The sequence below is a fragment of the Salmo trutta genome, chromosome 2 (assembly GCF_901001165.1).
Source record: "Salmo trutta chromosome 2, fSalTru1.1, whole genome shotgun sequence".
Lineage (NCBI taxonomy): Eukaryota > Metazoa > Chordata > Actinopteri > Salmoniformes > Salmonidae > Salmo > Salmo trutta.
Genome location: NC_042958.1, coordinates 58,837,012 through 58,858,134, shown reverse-complemented (window position 1 = coordinate 58,858,134; position 21,123 = coordinate 58,837,012). Strand labels below are relative to the sequence as shown.

The following is a 21,123-nucleotide window of genomic DNA, read 5'->3' as shown; positions in this document are numbered from 1 at the left end:
ATCCATGGTTTCTTTCCTTTAAGGGGCAATCTGCGATTGATATATACCCATTGATTTTTGAAGAATATAACATATATATGCCTCATGAGTTTAGTTCAACTGTTGTACCCCATCAGAACCCCAAATATAAACTTGTTTTTCTCCTTTGTTTGTAAACAGTGTAATTGTAAACAAAAGCAGAATCTCCACAAAACATGGTTAAAACTACGTTTCTGATATCATTGATGGTTAGTCCTTGTATCCATAGCTCTGTCCATGGATTTGAGAGGGGTTACATTTCTCCAGTCCCATCCCTCAGCTGTTTACCAAATCAGTGGCAGGGTGGATGCTTTGTATTGTTGAATCGCAGAGTGCCCATTTAATAACAGTTGATACTACTCCTACCTAGCCAGTTGCTTTGTCTTGTGGTGGGCTTCTGTTCTTCTTTCTTACTTCTCTGGGCTGAACTTTGTTTTTTTCTCAGCATGCCTGCATTGAGCTCAGCTTTTTCTTTTATGCCTTTTTCTTCTTCCTGGGAAAAAAAGAGAGCAGCAACGGTTTGGGTTGTGTTGTATTTTTATTCACGCTGTTGTATTGACATGTCCTTCCTGTTACCCCCTGACATGTCCTCCCTGTTACTCCCTGACCTGTCCTCCCTGTTACTCCCTGACCTGTCCTCCCTGTTACTCCCTGACCTGTCCTCCCTGTTACTCCCTGACCTGTCCTCCCTGTTACTCCCTGACCTGTCCTCCCTGTTACTCCCTGACCTGTCCTCCATGTTACTCCCGGACCTGTCCTCCCTGTTACTCCCGGACCTGTCCTCCCTGTTACTCCCTGACATGTCCTCCCTGTTACTCCCTGACCTGTCCTCCCTGTTACTCCCTGACCTGTCCTCCATGTTACTCCCGGACCTGTCCTCCCTGTTACTCCCGGACCTGTCCTCCCTGTTACTCCCTGACATGTCCTCCCTGTTACTCCCTGACCTGTCCTCCATATTACCCCCTGACCTGTCTTCCCTGTTACTCCCTGACATGTCCTCCCTGTTACTCCATTAATCTATGTGCATATGTATAGGGCACTTGTTTATAAGACCTATTTAACACTCACCAGGCAGACCCTGAATGTTCTTGTTTTTTTAATATTTTTACAGTATTTTACAATAGTCTGTCGGACATGCTCCTCTTCCTCTGGTGTACTGTTGTAAGCGTCATTGTACGATGAAATATCAAGAATATAAGAAGTATTTTATTCATATTCATAGTAAACTTATGGCAGACGTTTTATAATAACCTGCCAGCTACTATATTATGCTTATATTGTATGATACATTATACAGTATATGTACTTTTACAATATATCCTGGTGAATATGCATAAAATAAACATACAGAGTTGATATTATACATTCCCTGTATTTAAATGTCCTGAAAGTGTTCTGTGATAATTATGTGTTTTTACGTAGTATTCTTCTGTATGTAAAGGGCCAACAAAGGCACCAGCACAATCTGAGTATTATCTTAAAGCCTATGTATCTATCAAACAATGATGAGACTGAGAAAGAAGACCTAGTAAAGTGGGACAGTGCCACAATCAATTCCCATCATTATTTCAACTCTCTGCTCTGAAGTATTCGGAAGAGAGTGAGAGAGGCATTCTTCTTTAAATTGTTAGCATGATTTACTTTGAAGGTATTTCTTAATCTTGTCAGAGAGTAATGTTTTGCTGTTGTTGCTACATGAAAAACAGACATGGAATAATGTAACAGGTGAATGTGAAACGTGGAATGTGAGAGGATTGCCTTGCAGGCTTAGAGGGGGGGGGAGCGGCAATGCATTTACTGACTAAATATGTATGGAAGCATATCCATACCATATCCTCAATCAATGTAAATAAAAATTAGCAACATAGCCATTTCATGACATACCTTCAGTTTCAAACATTCACTGGAGAATGTCATATTGTTGCGTAATATGTTTGAAGGACAGACATTTTCTACTCAGGCTTTCAAACGTCGCCTTGAACAGCTGTGTTGCCAGCATCCTACCAGCAGAGAGAGCTGTTTAGCAGGACATTCAGTTACCTTTCAGCCATAACATTGCTGCCCCCGCACTGCACAAGCTTGTTAGGGTGGCCCATTCGCAGTCTCTGGCTAGGGAGCACTGCGGAGCTATCTGTGATCGTTGACAGATAGTTGCACGTGTGTGTGTGTGTGTGTGTGTGTGTGTGTGTGTGTGTGTGTGTGTGTGTGTGTGCGGCGCGAATGCGTACATCTGAGGAGATGTGTTTTTGTTCTGCTGTAGGTTTGTGAATGTCATTGAATGCAGTATGCTGCGACCTGGCTGACCTGCTATTCTACTAAGGAGCCTATTTAAGGAATGTGGCTGAGGAGAATATTCTAGCCGGCAGATTCATGTCATGTTTTGAAGCAGGAATGCTTTATCCAGCTGTGTCCATCGCATGTAGTTACCTTGCTGAAAAAAAGTATCTGTACAATTTTAGTACAGACAATTGAATGTTAGGTCGAAGTTTCACTTGGTGTATTTTGCCTCTCGTCTTTTCCTATCTCACTTCAGTTAGTTTTGCATTTGTCACCTTCCTTTTCCATGATCTCTTTCCACTCCAATCTCATACCCTCTCTATTTTCCCCTTCACTCCTCCTCCTCTCTCTTCATTTCCCCCCTGTCAGTTTGATCTGCCCTCTGTCTCAGTCATCATCTCACTGCTATCACTCTCCTACACAATCTTTTGGGAAGCTGCCTTCATCACTTAACTGCTTGTGTATATTGTTACTATTACTGATGACATATACCTTGAATTGTATTGTAATATTATAATGTTACTGCTGTGATATTACTGCTTGGTACTTGTATTTATTTATAGTGTTTCACACTTGTGGCATATGTGACCAGGTTAGTCTATCACAGAATGCTATGTCACCTCGGGACATTGGAGGGTACAAGCTTTGAGGGCCCTTTACATACAAACGGACGTTGTGTAGTTCAATCAACAGGTGAACAACACTGAAAATGTCCTCTTCAACACACTATTTCTTCATATCTTGGGGTCTATGCAGTACGTGCCCTGTTCCCTGTGGCCCAGGCACTAACCATGAGGGAGAGAGGCACAGACAGTTTGATACAGTACACTGTCTGTTGTACAGCAGTATGATAGTCAGGACTAGCCTCCGCTTCAAGCTCAGCGAGCTCTCTATGCCCACCCTGCCACCCTGCCCCCTCTGACGTTATCACTGAGCAGCTGCAGGGTCTCCATGGCACTGGTTTGCATGGAAACCGCTAGTTCCCTCCAAGTATGTCAAATGTGCCTATTTGATTGTGACATTTTCGGGAAATAAAATCTAAATGTTGGCTCCGTGATACTGAAATGAAAGCCCAGGTGTTACTGTATGTTTGACCCTTTCCCAGCCAGCACTTCTGAATGTGACATGTGTGTATATACTGTATATATACAGCATGAGATAATATTATAATGGTCTGCTTTCCATTGTATTATGTTTAGAGTATTTAATGAAAGGTTAATATATAGAGCAACATTTTTGTCCTTCAGTTCATTGTCATGATTTTTTTAAATTATAAAGCTGAATGAAGGAAAAGTTGTTGTATTTATGCTGTTTTCTGCTAATGTGTTGTAGACACCACACCAAGCCACCAATGCATTCAAAACTGTGATATAGTGTACTACAGTGTGGTTCTGACTCATTTCAGTTTTCTTAGACTGCTGTCAATGAGAGACATTTGAAATGTTTTTACTTGGATTGTTTTACTCATTTTAGCTGTACACATGTCGACTGCCTGTTAAAACCTCACTTCTTTAAGGAAATATTGTTTGTATATGAGCTCTACTGGGGAGGCATAGTGGGAAAAATAAAAGTGTTTCAAAAAGGGATTGTTTGTGCATTATTGTATTTTGTCAAATATCAAAGTCAAACTACATAAAATAAGATGCCACCACAAATGGGGCCAGTACTGGAACTCCAGAGAGGATATATAAATTAAAAAAATGTTTCCCTCATTATGTCGAAATCACGACTTACATGACTTACATGGCCAAAAGTGGACACCCCTTCAAATTAGTGGATTCAATTATTTCAGCCACAACTGTTGCTGACAGGTGTATAAAATCAAGCACACCGCCATGCAATCTCCATAGACAAACATTGTCAGTAAAATGGCCCGTACTGAAGAGCTCAGTGCCTTTCAACGTGGCACCGTCATAGGATGGCACCATTCCAACGAGTCAGTTCGTCAAATTTCTGCCCAGCTAGACCAGCCCCGGCCAAATGTAAGTGCTGTTATTGTGAAGTGGAAACGTCTAAGAGCAACAACGGCTCAGCCGTGAAGTGGTAAGCCACACAGAACGGGACCGCCGAGTGCTGAAGTACGTAGTGCTTAAAAATCGTCTGTCCTCGGTTGCATCACTCACTACCGAGTTCCAAACTGCCTCTCAAAGCAACGTCGGCACAAGAACTGTTCGTCGGGAACGAAATGGGTTACCATGAAATGAAATGGGTTTCCATGGCCGAGCAGCCGCACACAAGTGTAAGATTACCATGCGCAATGCCAAGCCTGGAGTGGTGTAAAGCTTGCCGCCATTGGACTTTGGAGCAGTGGAAACGTGTTCTCTGGAGTGATGAATCACGCTTCACCATCTGGCAGTCCGACAGACTAATCTGGGTTTGGCAGATGCCAGGAGAACGCTACTTGCCCCAATGCATAGTGCCAACTGTAAAGTTTGGTGAAGGAGGAATAATGGTCGGGGGCTGTTTTTCATGTTTCGGGCTAGGCCCCTTAGTTCCAGTGAAGGGAAATCTTAACGCTATAGTATACAATGACATTCTAGACGATTCTGTGCTTCCAACTTTGTGGCAACAGTTTGGGGAAGGCCCTATCCTGTTTCAGCATGGCAATGACCCTGTGCACAAAGCGAGGTCCATACAGAAATGGTTTGTCGAGATTAGTGTGGAAGAACTTGACTGGCCTGCACAGAGCCCTGACCTCAACCCCATCAAACACCTTCGGGATGAATTGGAACACCGATTGCGGGCCTAATCGCCCAACATCAGTGCCCGACCTCACTAACGCTCTTGTGGCTGAATGGAAGCAAGTCCCTGCAGCAATGTTCCAACATCTAGTGGAAAGCCTTCCCAGAAGAGTGGAGGCTGTTATAGCAGCAAAAGGGGGGGCCAACTCCATATCAATGCCCATGATTTTGGAATGAGATGTTCGACGAGCAGGTGTCCACATACTTTGGGCCATGAAGTGTATTTATTTCATGATCACAACATAACAAAAGTTGTTTTGTTAAGATCACAAGGGAAACTCAAGATAGGAGTGGACATATTGATGATAGATGGACAGCATTGTCATAGTGCACCAAAGGCAGTAAGACTCTACAAAGATCTAAGACCTTGGAGTAGAACATTATCTGTTGTAAGTAGCCATGTGCTACTGCCTGGGTCTTCTTATCAAAGCTCCAACAATACATTTTGCCCACCATTTGGGGCTGAAATGACAAATAGACGGTATCCTACATTAAATGTTGGAGTATTTAGAAACCTCAACATGTGATTCACTTCGCCTGCTTTGCTGTTAAAAATGTTCTGTACTACTTGTTAATTGTTATTTATGACTGCGTTTTTTTCTTCTATTGAGAGGCTGACCTCTCTGTTAAAACTATTTAAGAGATTAAAATCAACTTTTATTGGTAGTCTGGTAGTCTTTCATTGGTAATCTGAAACCACAGACCTCAATGTTAACGTTTCTTGCACTGAACATTGCACATTCAATCCATTTAAAATAGAAGTGCAACCACACTTTTGCATGCCTTTAAAACGTGATTGTAATGGAGCCAAAACTGGAAGCCATCTATAACTGACAGACATAATGACGTTTTTGCATATGTTAATCACTGATCAAAATAAAAACCGGATATGCTGATCCACCGTGGGCTCTGCCTCAGCCATAGTCAATCTATCATCAATAAGTCCACTCCTATTTATAGTTTATCTCCTGATCTTGACAAAATAACTTTTGTTATTTCTTGATAAAGAAAAAAAGTATATTCTGATCTCGACAAAACGAGGGCATATTTGTATTTATTTATATATTCTCGCTGGACTGTCATAGGCCAGAGCGTTTGCACCTGTCTTTTCAAAAGGTAAATACGCATTGAGTATGGAACAAGAAGAAAGTAAAACTGTGTGTCAGTCACGTACTTTCACACTCATGGTGTTCGAGGTCTTTGGCATGATGTCATACTGAGCAGCAACTTTTGTCGGACACAACAGTTGTGGCTAGATGTATACAGCTACGGACGGAAGTGATGCATAAATCGTCGAAAACTGTTTTTTTTGTATTTTCGGGGTTAACTCACCCCAAAACGAACTATTGTCCTAGCCTTAACCTAATTATCCTAACCTGCTACGTTAATTATCTTAACCTGCTGCGTAAGTTCTCCTAACCGGCTACGTTAATTATCTTAACCTGCTGCGTAAGTTCTCCTAACCTGCTACGTTAATTATCTTAACCTGCTGCGTAAGTTCTCCTAACCTGCTACGAAAAGTAAATGTTCTTAGCTTTATACCATCTAGTCCTCACCAGGAGCTCAATTATAACCGTTGCGTACATTTAATACATATCTGCGTGTGCCATTTCTGAAAAGACTGCACAAGCAGGCTACAGGCCTACTTACAGTGGTAGCCTATACACTTCAATGCAAAATATCAACTGTCTATTCAACTGTTCAATTCTACTGCAAGTTATAAACCGCGCTCCCTTTCTGATGCAAAAACTTGAATTTACAATATCTAATAGGAACAATGAGAGATGTGCATGGTCATTTGCTGTATGGCTACTTCGGGAATAGGAACTCATCATGGCCAGCAAAGGTGAGAAATGTATTCTGCAATGGTTATGATACTGTATATGTACAATGTTAATAAATGAAATAGTGTCTACTGAAGAAATGTAACATTACAGTATTCAGATGCAGTAGCCTACAAATGTCAATGGAAAAGGTGAACCCTCTGTTCTACTGTTAAACTGCGCTTCAGTTCGGGTCAAATAGAGCAAAATACTTGAAATGGCTTATCAATTTGCTACTGTGAAGTGGTTCCAATGAAATAAGAGATGGAGCGAATGGTAGCCTATCTAAACTATTCCGCGAATATTAAACCATCACAGTCAGTGTAAATAAATGAGGCCCCTGTCCCCCGTTTCATTTCTTATTCAGAAAAGCTGCCGGGTTTGTTGGTGACGTCACATCTAGGAAAGCGCACATTCCTGTCTAGGTGCATTGGTCAGACACAAGATTATCTTTATTTTTCTGGGAAAAACAACAGCCAATGACTCTCGTATGAAATAGCAAAGTAACGTAATACTTATCTTAGATTATAGTATTACTCCAATATTTTCCCAGTTTTGATAGCCAGCAGCGTTAGCTAGCTGTCTGTCCAACGAGCTAGCTAGCTAGCTAGCTAACGGTAGCTATGTTTACTTCGTCTACAAGCTTCGTTGAACAGTCATGGGTACAACCCTGCGAGGAAAATATGGGCGATTGTAACGTTTAAACGTCTATTGGCTATTAATACGTTTTGTTTACGGACATCACCTGACAGTGGAGCTAAGTTGAAGGTACTAGTAAGGCAAACTTGAAAGTTGTTTAGCTAGCTAACGTTTGCTAGCACCACTAACGTTAGCTGTTATAAAATAGCTTAGCTATCAAGCTAACAGTTAGCTAGTAAATGCTTGATTTACAGCATATCTGGCTAACTATACATGTTGCCAATTTGCATATCCAAATGTAACATTAATCGTTCATGTTATTAACGTTACAGCAATGGATAAGCCTCCTTTCAGACAAAACCAAAACTGTGGAGACTGGGAATTCAAAGAGAGATTGGGCATGGGCGGTTTTGCCCATGTCTACCTGTATCAAAATCATGTAAGTATTCCAACTAGCTAGCTAATGTTAGCAACATTTCTATAGTTAACCCTAGTTGTTCTGGATTTGAATAAATGTAGCTACACATCCGGCTGCCAAATCAGATCTGGAGATATGTTTACAAGTAGGTGAAAGGTTGTCAACCACGTCCTAGATGTAAACAGTAGGCCTGACTGGGTGGCAGATAATGTATCATAGGTCCAATGGCCACCAGTTGAGAGAAACACTTCGTAGCCTAAAAATAACTTTTGGAATACCGTACTGTTTTGTATTTTTCTCTCTGTGAATTCATAAGTACACATCTGTTGAATTGACCAGCTGTTACAGGTTCAATCAAGATAATAGATTATACTTTTCCCCCCTTGTTTCCAAGGACACATCGGAAAAAATAGCAGTGAAAATGTGTCGTCTGGAGTTAATACCAAGAAACAAAGACAGATGGAGCAGAGAGATCCAGATCATGAAAAAGTTTGTCTTCATCGTATTATCCTTTGTACATCATTGAACGCCACCCACATTTGAACTGTGTGACTTCTACCTTTTCAGTGATACATTGACATATCGGCATTTGCTTCTCGTTAGTATCAAGTACAATGTTTTTCTTATCTCTTTCATATTCAGGTTGAATAATCTCAATGTTGTGACAGCGCGAGAGGTGCCAGAGGAGATGAAGCACATTGCCTTAAACAACCTTCCACTGCTGGCCATGGAGTACTGCTCCAAGGGAGACCTCAGAAAGGTGGACTGCAGAGGAATAATACTTAATTGTCAATTTTCCTTAATGTCCACGCAAATGTGTCATTTTGATTTGAAACCTACATACTCTCCTGAGTGGTTAGAAACACAGGGTTAGCCACGGCGCAGTGCCCCTGGAGTAGTTAAATGCCTCGCGGAAGGGCTCGACAACAAAATGTTTTTTGGCGGCTTGCTCTGTCATGCGGTCTGAAGTATAATTTTATTTTCTTCATATTATCAGGCATTTGTCTAACAATGTGTTTATGGTTGAATTTGACAGATGCTGAGCAAGCCAGAAAATTGCTGTGGACTGAAAGAAAGTGAAGTGCTTTCCCTGCTTAATGACGTCGGTATGTACTGGACCACACCGTTGTATTGTGTCCATCGTTGCTCTGCATAGAGCTGATTTTTCTGAATGGTCTTAACAGGTTCAGGCGTCCAGTATTTACATGAAAACAAGATCATACACAGAGACCTTAAACCAGAAAACGTAGTGCTGCAGGATGTCAACGGAAAGGTAACACAATATTTATGGACCAGCACACAGAATGTGTCACCATGCTCTGTTTTAAAACAGTCTACATTTTTGTGCTGTTGGTGTTGTAAAGTGTGAATTCGACTATGGTGACATTGTCTGTTATTTTGAAAGATTACTGTTCATCTTGCAATGTTAAATTTTCTCATAATGTTTTCCTTGTTCAGTTGGTTCACAAAATCATAGACTTGGGCTATGCCAAAGACTTGGACCAGGGGAGTCTGTGCACCTCTTTTGTGGGAACGCTGCAGTACTTGGTGAGCATAATATCCATCCCCCCGCAAGCACTCCTAGATTCCTATTGATTCAACGCTACACCACTGTCTTTGTTTGTTAAAACCGGACTTACATATTGATACGTTGCATATCTTTTCCCCAGGCACCTGAGCTATTTGAGAATAAGCCTTACACTGTCACAGTGGACTACTGGAGTTTTGGCACAATGATATTTGAATGCAGCTGTGGATTCCGGCCGTTTCTGCACAATCTTCAGCCGGTCCAATGGTAGTTGTCCCTCTGCATTTGATTGTGTCCCCAACCCCGAAGGAGTAACATTAATACAGTAACACAGTTTTCAAGTGCTAGTTTTAATTCTAAGTTATCCTCCAAGGGGCACTAGGTAACCATCCTAAATGCCATTTCAATGTTGTTATTCCTCAGGGCCAGCAAAGTGCGGAGCAAAGGTCCCAAAGACATCATGGCTGTGGAGGAATTGAATGGGGAAGTCAGATTCTCCACACATCTACCATACCCCAACAATCTAAGCAGGTCCGACACCATCACACACTTCATTCTGATGGCGTTATTAACTACCTGTCGCCTAACGTCTTTATGTATAGCAGGGTCCTCGAAGGATGTGTATGCTGGTTTTCATCATAACCTTTAGGCACAGACATATTTCTACCTGGGAAACCAGGGGCCTGTTCAGTAGGGTGTCATGTAACAGCATTGAGAGATGTCAGTCAGTCAGTCAGTGAGTGACACACACAGTACCAGTCAAAAGTTTGGACACACCTACTCATTTAAGGGTTTTTCTTTATTTGTACTATTTTCTACATTGTAGAATAATAAGGAAGACACCAAAACTATGAAATAACACATATGGAATCATGTAGTAACCAAAAGAAGTGTTGAACAACTCAAAATATATTTGAGATTCTTCAAAGTAGCCACCCATTGTGTTGATGACAGCTTTGCACACTCTTGGCATTCTCTCAACCAGCTTCATGAAGTCACCTCAAAGGCTTTTCCAACAGTCTTGAAGCAGTTCCCACATATGCTGAGCACTTGTTGGCTGCTTTTCCTTCACTCTGCGTACAACTCCTCCCAAACCATCCCAATTCGGTTGAGGTCGGGTGATTGTGGAGGCCAGGTCATCTGATGCAGCACTGTATCACTCTCATTCTTGGTCAAATAGCCCTTACACAGCCTGGATGGGATTTGAGTCATTGTCCTGTTGAAAAACAAATGATAGTCCTACTAAGAGCAAACCAGATGGGATTGCATATCGCTGCAGAATGCTGTGGTAGCCATGCTGGTTAAGTGTGCCTTGAATTCTAAATAAATCAGTGTCACCAGCAAAGCACCATCACACCACCTCCTCCATGCTTCACGGTGGGAACCACACATGCGGAGAGCATCTGTTCGCCTACTCTGCGCCTCACAAAGACACGACGTTGGAACCAAAAATCTTACATTTGGACTCATCAGACCAAAGGACAGATTTCCACCAGTCTAATGTCCAATGCTCGTGTTTTTTGGCCCAAGCAAGTCTCTTATTGGTGTGGTTTCTTTGCAGCAATTCGACCATAAAGGCCTGATTCACGCAGTCTCCTCTGAACAGTTTATGTTGAGATGTGTCTGTTACTTGAACTCTGTGAAGCATTTATTTGGGCTGCAATCTGAGGTGCAGTTAATTTCCGATTTCTGAGGCTGGTAACTCTAATGAACTTAATCCACTGCAGCAGAGGTAACTCTGGTCTTTCCTTGATGTTTTTTGCGACTGCCGTTGAAGAAACGTTCAAAGTTCTTAATCCTCCGTATTGACTGACATTCATGTCTTAAAGTAATGATGGACTGTTGTTTCTCTTTGCTTATTTGAGCTTTTCTTGCCATAATATGGACTTGGTCTTTTACCAAATAGGGCTATCTTTTGTGTGTCAACCTTACCTTGTCACAACACATCTGATTGGCTCAAACGCATTAGGAAGGAAAGAAATTCCACAAATTAACTTTTAACAAGGCACACCAGTTAATTGAAATGCATTCCAGGTGACTACCTCATGAAGCTGGTTGAGAGAATGCCAAGAGGGTGCAAAGCTGTCAAGGCAAAGGGTGGCTACTTTGAAGAATCTCAAATATATTTTCATATAAGTTTTTTTGGTTACTACATGATTCCAAATGTGTTATTTCATAGTTTTGATGTCTTCACTATTATTCTACAATGTATAAAATAGTACAAATAAAGAAAACCCCTGGAATGAGTAGGTGTGTCCAAACTTTTGACTGTCTGTCATGTAGAACTGAATCGTGTCAGCTCAATTTATGACAACATTCTAAGTGTTTCACCTCATTGAGTAGCATAACATGAAAATTGAAAACCGAGAGAAACGACCCATGACCTGTATAGAGTGAACCTATTTATTTCCCCTCCACCGGGGGCAATGTTAATTTGCGCTGTGCTCATTCAGGACACTGCTGGAGCGCATGGAGATGCTGCTTCAGCTGATGCTGAAATGGGATCCTGTCCAGAGGGGAGGCAAGACCAACGCTGACAGCAAGAAACCCCAGTGCTTTGAAGTGCTGGAACAAATATTATGCATGAAGGTTAGTTCTGTAATGTATCATACTGTATTTCTTGAGCTGACCATAGTGTTTCAGATTCTCTGTCAAGGCTGGCCTCATTTATTTGGTTTGCGCTCATAGGCAAAATTCTGTGAACTCTTTATTTTTCCTCAGTAAGGGAATGTGCAATTAATATACTTTTTCAGCAAAATGTTAAGTTTGACTGTCAGTGCTTGATATTTTGGATTGACTCATTCTGCTAGCCAATCGGCTTCCTTTATTTTACCCATATATTCTCTCTCATTTGCAGGTTGTCCACATCCTGAACATGAGCACGGCCCAGGTCCACTCCTTCCAACTGGTCCCAGAGGAGAGCCTCCATAGCCTGCAGCGCCGCATCGAGACGGAGACCAAGATCGAGCTGGTCAACCAGGAGCTGCTGCAGGAGACAGGGGTGTCGCTGGACCCCAGGAAGGCTGCAGCCCAGTGTGTCCTCGACGGGGTGGTAGGACTCCTTTTGGTTCCACTCTGCTACTTCGTTGGTGTAATGTTATTTGTTAGAATGTAGTTTTGATTGCCTGGCTACACAAACTCCTTGCTCCGGCCGAACGCTACGCCACACCCACAGACGTTAGTTTGTTCTCCGCAGTGGGTCTGGATCGGAGTACCTCCCTGACAATTTCTAGAATGGAAATTCGTTCTAGACCGTCTGATTGGTCGCAGAAACCGATATGTTGGGCCAGAGCCAAAACACACGTGGGTAAAGCGACGTTTTGAAAAATGTGTCATTGATACTCTGATTGGTTCGAGATGATCCAATTGTTGCTAACTTTCTTTTGTACAACACCCCTCATTTTGACGTCACCACAAACAACTTAAATGACGGCTGTCTCAGACTGAAGTATGCAGCAAACGATAGAGCAGTGGAAGAATTAATTTTGAGTCGTCGGGCAGGTTTCGATGCAACACATTGTAAATCTTACTCACCTCTTTAGCATTAACATGTTTTGCATTTGACCCCCATGTAAAGTGATTGTGTGTGTGTTGTGCAGCGAGGCTGGGACAGTTACATCATCTATTTGTTTGACAAGAGCCTCACCAAGTACTCTGGTCCCTTCAGTGCTAGACAGCTGCCTGATAAAGTCAACGCTATTGGTGAGTACTGTCTTCTCTGCTCGCTGATAAATATTTTGAGATGTTAAACCGATTTGGATCGGAATACAAGCTCATGCAATTAGAGGTAGTGCTTTTTTAGTTTTTGGGGCAAAAACAGATTTGAGCATTCGGTTAAACTAGTCCTCCTTCCATCGTTTGGTTCAAAAATGTCTTCAGTTTGTTCTTCCTTCATATGTACCAAGCCTTATGTAGAAGCTTGTTGTCCTTTTTCCCAGTGCGGGAGGCTAAGTCCCAGCTTCCCTTGGTGGTGCTGAAGAAGGTGTGGGGTGAGGCGGTTAGTTACATCTGTGGACTGAAGGACGACTACAGCAGATTGTTCCAGGGCCAGAGGGCTGCCATGTGAGTAAGCCAGCCTGCTGTACTAGAATTAAACAAATCTGAAAGGAAGTGAGGTTCTTTACGTTGAGACATTACCATATTCCCAAACTGAAATTGCTAAAACCCCGCTCCTCCGCACACTCCACTGGCTTCCAGTTGAAGCTCGCATCTGCTACAAGACCATGGTGCTTGCCTACGGAGCTGTGAGGGGAACGGCACCTCCGTACCTTCGGGCTCTGATCAGTCCCTACACCCAAACAAGGGCACTGCGTTTATCCACCTCTGGCCTGCTGGCCCCCCTACCTCTGCGGAAGCACAGTTCCCGCTCAGCCCAGTCAAAACTGTTCGCTGCTCTGGCACCCCAATGGTGGAACAAGCTCCCTCACGACGCCAGGACAGCGGAGTCAATCACCACCTTCCGGAGACACCTGAAACCCCACCTCTTTAAGGAATACCTGGGATAGGATAAAGTAATCCTTCTAACCCCCCCCCCCCCCCCCCCCCCCAAAAAAAATATATAGATGTACTATTGTAAAGTGGTTGTTCCACTGGATATCATAAGGTGAATGCACCAATTTGTAAGTCGCTCTGGATAAGAGCGTCTGCTAAATGCCGTAAATGCAAAAGAATTTCCCAGACTTGCTTTCGAAGAATCGGCCAGTTGCTTTTTCATCTGTGGTGTGTGTGATTCAATGTTCCCAATGAGCTTTGCACGCGCAGCCGTGCAGAAGCAATGCCAGCCCGCGCTGAGACGCATGAGATTGAACTTCAGTGAACTGCACTAGTGTTGCCCCATTAGTTTACACTAGCTTTCAGTTCAACTTTTCTGATGTGGGAATTGTGGTCGAATTAACATAATATCACCCTTTTTAAATGCAGCCAACCTAACTTTGCAAGATTGAGTCAGCGATTTTGTTGTAAGCGAAAAAGGTTGCAGTAGAATTAGTGCATTTTGACAGGTACGAGTGCTCTTTCAATTACCCGCGGGTGCAAGTAGATGCTCTTAACTGGTACAGCCTCAGTGTTCAAAGTTGAAGCGTTCCAGAAATCACACAGAAGGCTCACGATCTTCACCTTTCCGTTCACCAGCGCTGAAATTAGCTCAAGGCTGACGTTTTTTGGAGGGGAAATTGGTGTGATCCTGTGTTATCTTGATGTACATTTCTGTCTTTGAACAGACAGTTATTCTATTGTGTGTGTGTGTGTGTGTGTCCAGGCTGAGCCTCCTACGCTACAACACCAACCTGACCCGGTGCAAGAACGGCATGTTTGCCTTCTCCCAGCAGCTGAAGGCCAAGCTGGACTTCTTCAAGAGCAGCATTCAATACGACCTGGAGAAGTACAGCGACCAGATGCATTATGGGATCTGTGAGTGTCTGCCGGCTAATGATTGGTAGTGCCAAGAATAGTCACCCCCATGGCCCTGTGTCTGAAATGGTGCCCTATTCCTTATATAGTGCACTGCTTTTCATCAGGGCCCACAGTAGAGAATAGGGTGCCATTTCCCAATTTAGGGTATAGGGTGCCAGTTCAGAAGCAACAATGGTTTTGTTTTGTGAAAAGATGGAGTTGTTTTCATGAGATTTGGTTCTTTTTACCCCTCAGCGTCAGAGAAGATGCTGAAAGCGTGGCAGGAGAACGAGGGGAAAGCTGCTGCATATGCACAGGTACCAGCAAGGATAGGGACAAACTTAGGAACCTTGCTGCGTGCATTCCGTCTGTAAAAAAAAATATATATATATATATATTCTCATGTACAATGGATTTTCTTCATTCCAAATTGATTGTTGGTATAGAACACATCTGCCCTTGTTTTGGTAAAAAGCTGAGGGATGGGGCTGGAGAAATGTAACCACTCAAATTCATAGACAGAGCTATGGATGCAAGGACTGCCCATCCATGATATCAGAATGTATAGTTTTGAGGTTATAAACTGTTTTAGAATGACATTGTTTACAAACATTGGACTAAAACAAGCTTATTTTTGGGGTTCTGATGGGGTACGACAGTTGAACTAAACTCATGACGTATTAAGACGTTATATTGTTCAGGAATCAATGAGTACATATCATTCATTTATATGTTTAAAAAAAATGGATGTGGCAACTGCAGATTGCCCCTTTAACCACAGGTCTAGAATCAGATTACCCCACCAACTGTTATCGTCAGGTTAATAAAAGTATGACCCTCTCAGTGCTCGGAGACAACTCTACCTATTACCATTGAAAGACCAGGTGTAATGTGTCTGGTCCACCAGGTGGCAGAGGTGAGCCACCTGGACGAGGAAATCATGTCGTTACACTCGGAGATTGTGGAGCTGCAGCGGAGTCCCTACGCCCGTCGCCAAGGAGACGTCATGGAGCAGCTGTGAGTGTTCTATACTAGGCATGAATGACACGCTCTGTCTCTCCTCCATGAAACGCATCAAGGGTCTATCTGTCTGAGTGTCTGAGCGATGTTCTATAGATTCCTGGGGTCATTTCATGTTTTCCTGTGTATCTGCACAATACGTCGTTGAAACATTCAAACCGGGTGAATCTTTCCTTTTTAAGTAGATGGAACCTTATTGAGATGTCTGGCTTCTGTGTCCAGCTAAAGCTAGTAGCTGACCTGACAGCTAACCTAATGTTGTTCTTTCATTTGCATTGCCAGTCATATACATTTTAGGTCAGTGTTTCCCAACCCTGGTCCTCCAGTACCCCCAACAGTACACAGTGTCGTTGTAGCCCTTGACAAATGCACCTCGTTCAAGGGCTTGATGATTAGTTAAGGGCTTGATGATTAGTTAAGGGCTTGATGATTAGTTAAGGGCTTGATGATTAGTTAAGGGCTTGATGATTAGTTAAGGGCTTGATGATTAGTTGACAAGTTAAATCAGGTGTGCTTGTCCAGGGTTACACTCAAAATGTGTGCTGTTGGGGGTACTGGAGGACCAGGGTTGAGAAACACTGATGTTAGAGTACTCAAATGCACACTTTTTAAGAAGAAAAGGTCAACTCTTCTGTATAAAATGAATGTTCTAAGATAACGACTTGTTTATTCTTTGTTTTTCAGAGAGGAGAAGGCCATTGAACTCTACAAACAACTGAAGATGAAATGCAGAAGTAAGCCACTTTGGACCAATAAACAGTCACTGCATTGCAGCTGTCGTAAATGTCCATAAGACAGTAGTACGTTTGGATGTTGAATAGAATCTGTAATGGTACAACGGTAATTCTGAACGCTACCACCACCTAACACCAGTGTGCTGTTCTTCCCTCAGCGCCTGACCCTGATGTGAGCAGCGACAGCTCCGAGATGGTTAAAGCCATCATCCAGACGGTCCAGAACCAGGACAAGGTCCTCCGGGACCTCTACACACACCTCAGGTAGACCGGGTCCTGGCACTGTTCAGTGGACTGTCACATCACCCCGGGTCACCAACTGAGCGTTGCAGATAGAAATAGCATGAATAGAGCTGACATGATTCTATACTCTACATGTCAGAGAGGCATGTGTCTGTTCTATGCAATATATTTCTCTCGGAATTCTGAACATTCCGCAGAAATGTGATGATAGAGCTGCCTAGTTGGATTTTGTCCTCTTTGCTATTCCTGAGGTTTTACTGTCTGCCCCCCCCCCCCCCCCCCCCCCCCCCATGCAGTAAGATCTTACTGAGCAAGCAGAAGATAATTGACCTGTTCCCACGCATTGAGAAGACGCTGGAGAACATCAAGGATGCCGACAACACTGTGATGCAGATGCAGGTCAAAAGACAGAGAGAGTTCTGGCACCTACTGAAGATTGCCTGTGTGAGTGACGGAGAGGTAGAACCAGAGTTTAGTTAGTCATAAGGTCATGAGCTCTACTGTAAGATGGCATTGGGTTATTTTAAATTGTGCAATTTTCTATAGAACTCACTTAGCTAGCTAGGTCATAATAATTGAACACGTGTTCAGTGTAAGTCATTTGTCTTCTCCCAGGCTCAGAACTCTGCAAGGAACTCGATAGCAGCCAGCCCAGAGTTGTCCAACCCCCTGCAGGTGTCCCAGTGGGCCCAGTCTGCCCAGCCCATCAGCAACCCTCACCCCCTCACCTCCTTACCTGGACCCAACGATAGGTACTGGGCTATACAGTAGACACACAGGAGGGGTTGATGCGTTATATGTAGCAGAATGAAAAGGAATGCCCTTAGGACAGTAGGTGACTTGTTCTCTCTCTCTCTCCTTCCCTCCAGTGATGCTGCCCCGCGTCTGCTTCAGGAGAACCAGAGGTACCTCAGTCAGCTGACCAGCCTGATGCAGGAAGCTGCTGACGAGCAGTCCAAAAGCATAGTGGTGAGTTGGGCCGTTTTCTCTCAGCTGGCAAGACTTGTAATGGAAGCCTGGAATTCTGTCAATGCAGTGTCTTATATTTCAGTGTTGCACGTCACCACGTTTTCTGCAGTGTGTTAAGTCACACGCACATCTATACTGAACAAAAATCTAAACTCAACATGCAACAATTTTACTAAGTTATAGTTCATATAAGGAAATCAGTCAATTGAAACAAATTCATTAGGCCCTAAACTATGGATTTCACATGACTGGGCAGGGGTGCAGCCATAGGGGGCCTGGGAGGGTATAGGCCCACCCACTGGGGAACCAGACCCACCCACTGGGGAGCCAGGCCCAGCCAATCAGAATGAGTTTTCCCCACCGACAGAAATACTCCTCAGTTTCATCAGCTGTCTGGGTGGCTGGTCTCAGACGATCCCGCAGGTGAAGAAGTCTGATGTGGAGGTCCGAGACTGGCGTGGTTACTTGTGGTTTGCGGTTGTGAGGCCGGTTGGATGTACTGCCAAATCCTCTAAAATTACGTTGGAGACAGATAGAGAAATTAAGATTCAATTCTCTGGCAACAGCTCTGGTGGACATTCCTGCAGTCAGTATGCCAATTGCACACTCCTTTAAAACTTGAGACATCTGTGGCATTGTGTTGTGTGACAAAACTGCACATGTTAGTGGTGTTTTTTATTGTCCCCAGTACAAGGTGCACCTGTGTAATGATCATGCTGTTTAATCAGCTTCTTCATATGCCACACCTGTCAGGTGGATGGATTATCTTGGCAAAGGAGAAATGCTGATTAACAGGGATGCAAGCGAAATTTGAGAGAAATACACTTTTTGTGCTTATTGAACATTTCTGGAATCTTTTATTTCAGCTGATGAAACATGGGACCAACACTTTTCATGTTGCGTTTACATTTTTGTTCAGTCTATTTATAATGTGGAATTGAAACATGTAGGTACTTGTTAAGTTGGCACCACTGGTGTGCGTCATTTACCAGTCACACTCTTCTGTATGTCCACTCCCTATCAGGGTGGGATTAGGTGTCCCAGGTCAGGAGGGTGATAAGGTTCCCTCTCTGTCTTTAATCTAACCTTGTGTTGTATTAAGTGGGCTCAGACATGTCCTTAAGGCTAACTGGCTAATCTCATCCATTCAAAACATGTCTGGGGAGGTTGGCTGCCTTTCCTGGAAGACACTGAGATTGATACTGTGTCTAAACCACAACCCAAACACCATGGTCGTCACTAGTTACCGTAGCCACGAAGTCAAACCCCACCTAATTCTACAATTTGTCTTCTTAAAATGTGATTTTGAACCTTAACCACAACCACTAGCCTTAAATTAAAAAACCACATTTTTGTTCATGATTTTTTCACGATATAGACAATTTTGACCTTGTGGCAACTCCAGTTAACCCTTTGTTTGTTACAGCGACAACCTTAAAGCTACATTGAGGTCAAGTATTATGTCATCTCTTTGTAGGAGCAAGATTGGAGCTGGACTAAATACGAAACGTTGTCTACGAAACTGCTAAAATGAAATGTGTGAATACATGTCAACAGCAAACAAAGCACTGTCCAGCTCATCCCTGCCTGCCCTCCAACCAAGTAACACTAAGGACAGAATGCTGTTAACAAAATGGAGGGACGGCAGTTTATGTAATTGTACATTTAGATGTGTGGATTTGGTAACTCACTTTAACAGCTAACCTGAGCTTCTTAAAAAGGCAGATCAAAAAATACAAATGCTCAAAGTTTTTCTCTTCTCTGTTTTCTCATCTATTTGGTGAGAAGGGTGGATGTATCATTTTGTTTTTATATGAACAAAAAAAGAGTTTCTGAACACGACATGTCAGTCGTCCATTACTCTTCAAGCAAATGTCACCTTTTATTTTACCTCACAGATCATTGTGCAAATCTAAGTACCACTATTCATCAAAATCCATATTTTACTATTATCTTATCAAAGAATCAGAGAACTGCATTTGATTGTGAGTCAAAGTTTTGGAATGACAGAGTATAGCTAGAAAGTGTTTGGGCTAAGGAAATGGGACTGATAAGAAAGCTTTCTATGCACGCGCGTTTGTGTTGAGCCCCATCATGTCTCGTGATGTGACACAGCACAAGGAAAAGAGAGGGGGAAGGAAATTACAATCAACCAAAAGCACTTTGACATTCATAAGCATCCTCCATCCTGTTTGTGCCGAGGAAGTAGTAGTCAGACATCTGGGGTCCTAGATGCCCTCTAGAACCCTATTTATCAGTCTGGGCCCTGGTGACACACCTATTGTTACAATCATCCAACGGGACAGGAAATGTATCAACTGTATTTGAAATCAAGTCATGCATCGATCAAGGGGAAAGGGTTTTGACCATATATTAATTGTATTTTGATTGACTAAAAGTATTCTATCAAGACTAAACACACTTTACATTGAAGGGGGGGGAAAGATGGAAATCCAATAGGTACTTTGTGACGTTTGTGTCACCAAGGATGCTGGTATGTTTTTTCCATATGTTGAAAATGTTATGTTTAAACCTGAAAAATAGAATACCACAAGTTAAATTCAGTTTGTCGGGTGCACTGTCTGTCTTGTGTACTTTCTTTTCACTGGATGCTCGATGAATAGAAACATATGGCGGGCCATGATAAATGATTGAATGTACAACCCGAGGTGTAACAAAAATAAAGTGCACACTTTGCTCCAGAAAGACATGTACATTAAATCTTTAAGTTGTATTTATGTAGTTTAAGTGCAATGGATAATGTTTATTTTGTAGTATTTAAGTGACATGCTATGTCAGTTTCCCTCTTCAAGGTTTGTCACCATCTGATGTAAAAACCCATGTCTGAATGTTAACTTTTTTTAGTAATTGTATTGTATAGATATCAAACATTGACTTGGTATTACAATAAAAATGGACTTGGCGTGAGTTTGTATTGCTTTATACTAGTTCTAAGAAGCTAATGTTTGTGGTGGTCCCTGTTTCTGCAAGTGGTGGCCACTGTCTACATTTTCTGCTCTACCAAATTTCAATGGTGGATTTTAACTGAGGCTTGCTGAAGACGGAGGCGTCTGTGTGAAGGAGAAGAATGTTTTGATTATTTAATGGATTGATCGTATAGAATAATGTAGAGCTACAGGCGACGCTGTCTCTTGCGCTTTTGGCCTTGATTTCACGAGGCTTATTTTACATGCTATGCCTAAATACTTATAACCACTAGGCTTATAAATATACACGTTTTTTCTTTCTGTTATTTCAAGTTATCCATTTGGAGCGCAACATTACGTTGTTATAAAGGATGTCTAAATTGGGCATGCCTATA

The 21,123-nt window shown here is 42.6% G+C and overlaps 1 protein-coding gene across 1 annotated transcript; it reads left to right on the top strand.

Annotated features, from left to right (window-relative positions):
* Positions 1-7,222: 7,222 nt before the first annotated feature.
* LOC115158948 (inhibitor of nuclear factor kappa-B kinase subunit alpha) lies at positions 7,223-20,729 on the top strand. Its single transcript, XM_029708389.1, has 22 exons — positions 7,223-7,627; positions 7,831-7,937; positions 8,311-8,405; positions 8,559-8,676; positions 8,953-9,022; positions 9,101-9,189; positions 9,375-9,464; positions 9,587-9,711; positions 9,868-9,975; positions 11,898-12,033; positions 12,302-12,496; positions 13,044-13,146; positions 13,383-13,506; positions 14,702-14,853; positions 15,091-15,152; positions 15,743-15,852; positions 16,540-16,589; positions 16,748-16,853; positions 17,129-17,276; positions 17,448-17,584; positions 17,702-17,801; positions 19,279-20,729. Exons 2-22 carry the CDS (start codon positions 7,833-7,835, stop codon positions 19,333-19,335), a joined length of 2,280 nt encoding a protein of 759 aa, XP_029564249.1. The 5' UTR covers positions 7,223-7,627; positions 7,831-7,832; the 3' UTR covers positions 19,336-20,729.
* Positions 20,730-21,123: the final 394 nt, after the last annotated feature.

Coding starts and splice junctions, on each gene's coding strand:
- LOC115158948 (XM_029708389.1), top strand. CDS start 7,833: ATGGATAAGCCTCCTTTCAGACAAAACCAAAACTGTGGAGACTGGGAA. Junction 15,853..16,539: donor GGAGACGTCATGGAGCAGCT/GTGAGTGTTCTA, acceptor TTTGTTTTTCAG/AGAGGAGAAGGCCATTGAAC. Junction 16,854..17,128: donor GACCTCTACACACACCTCAG/GTAGACCGGGTC, acceptor CCCCCCATGCAG/TAAGATCTTACTGAGCAAGC.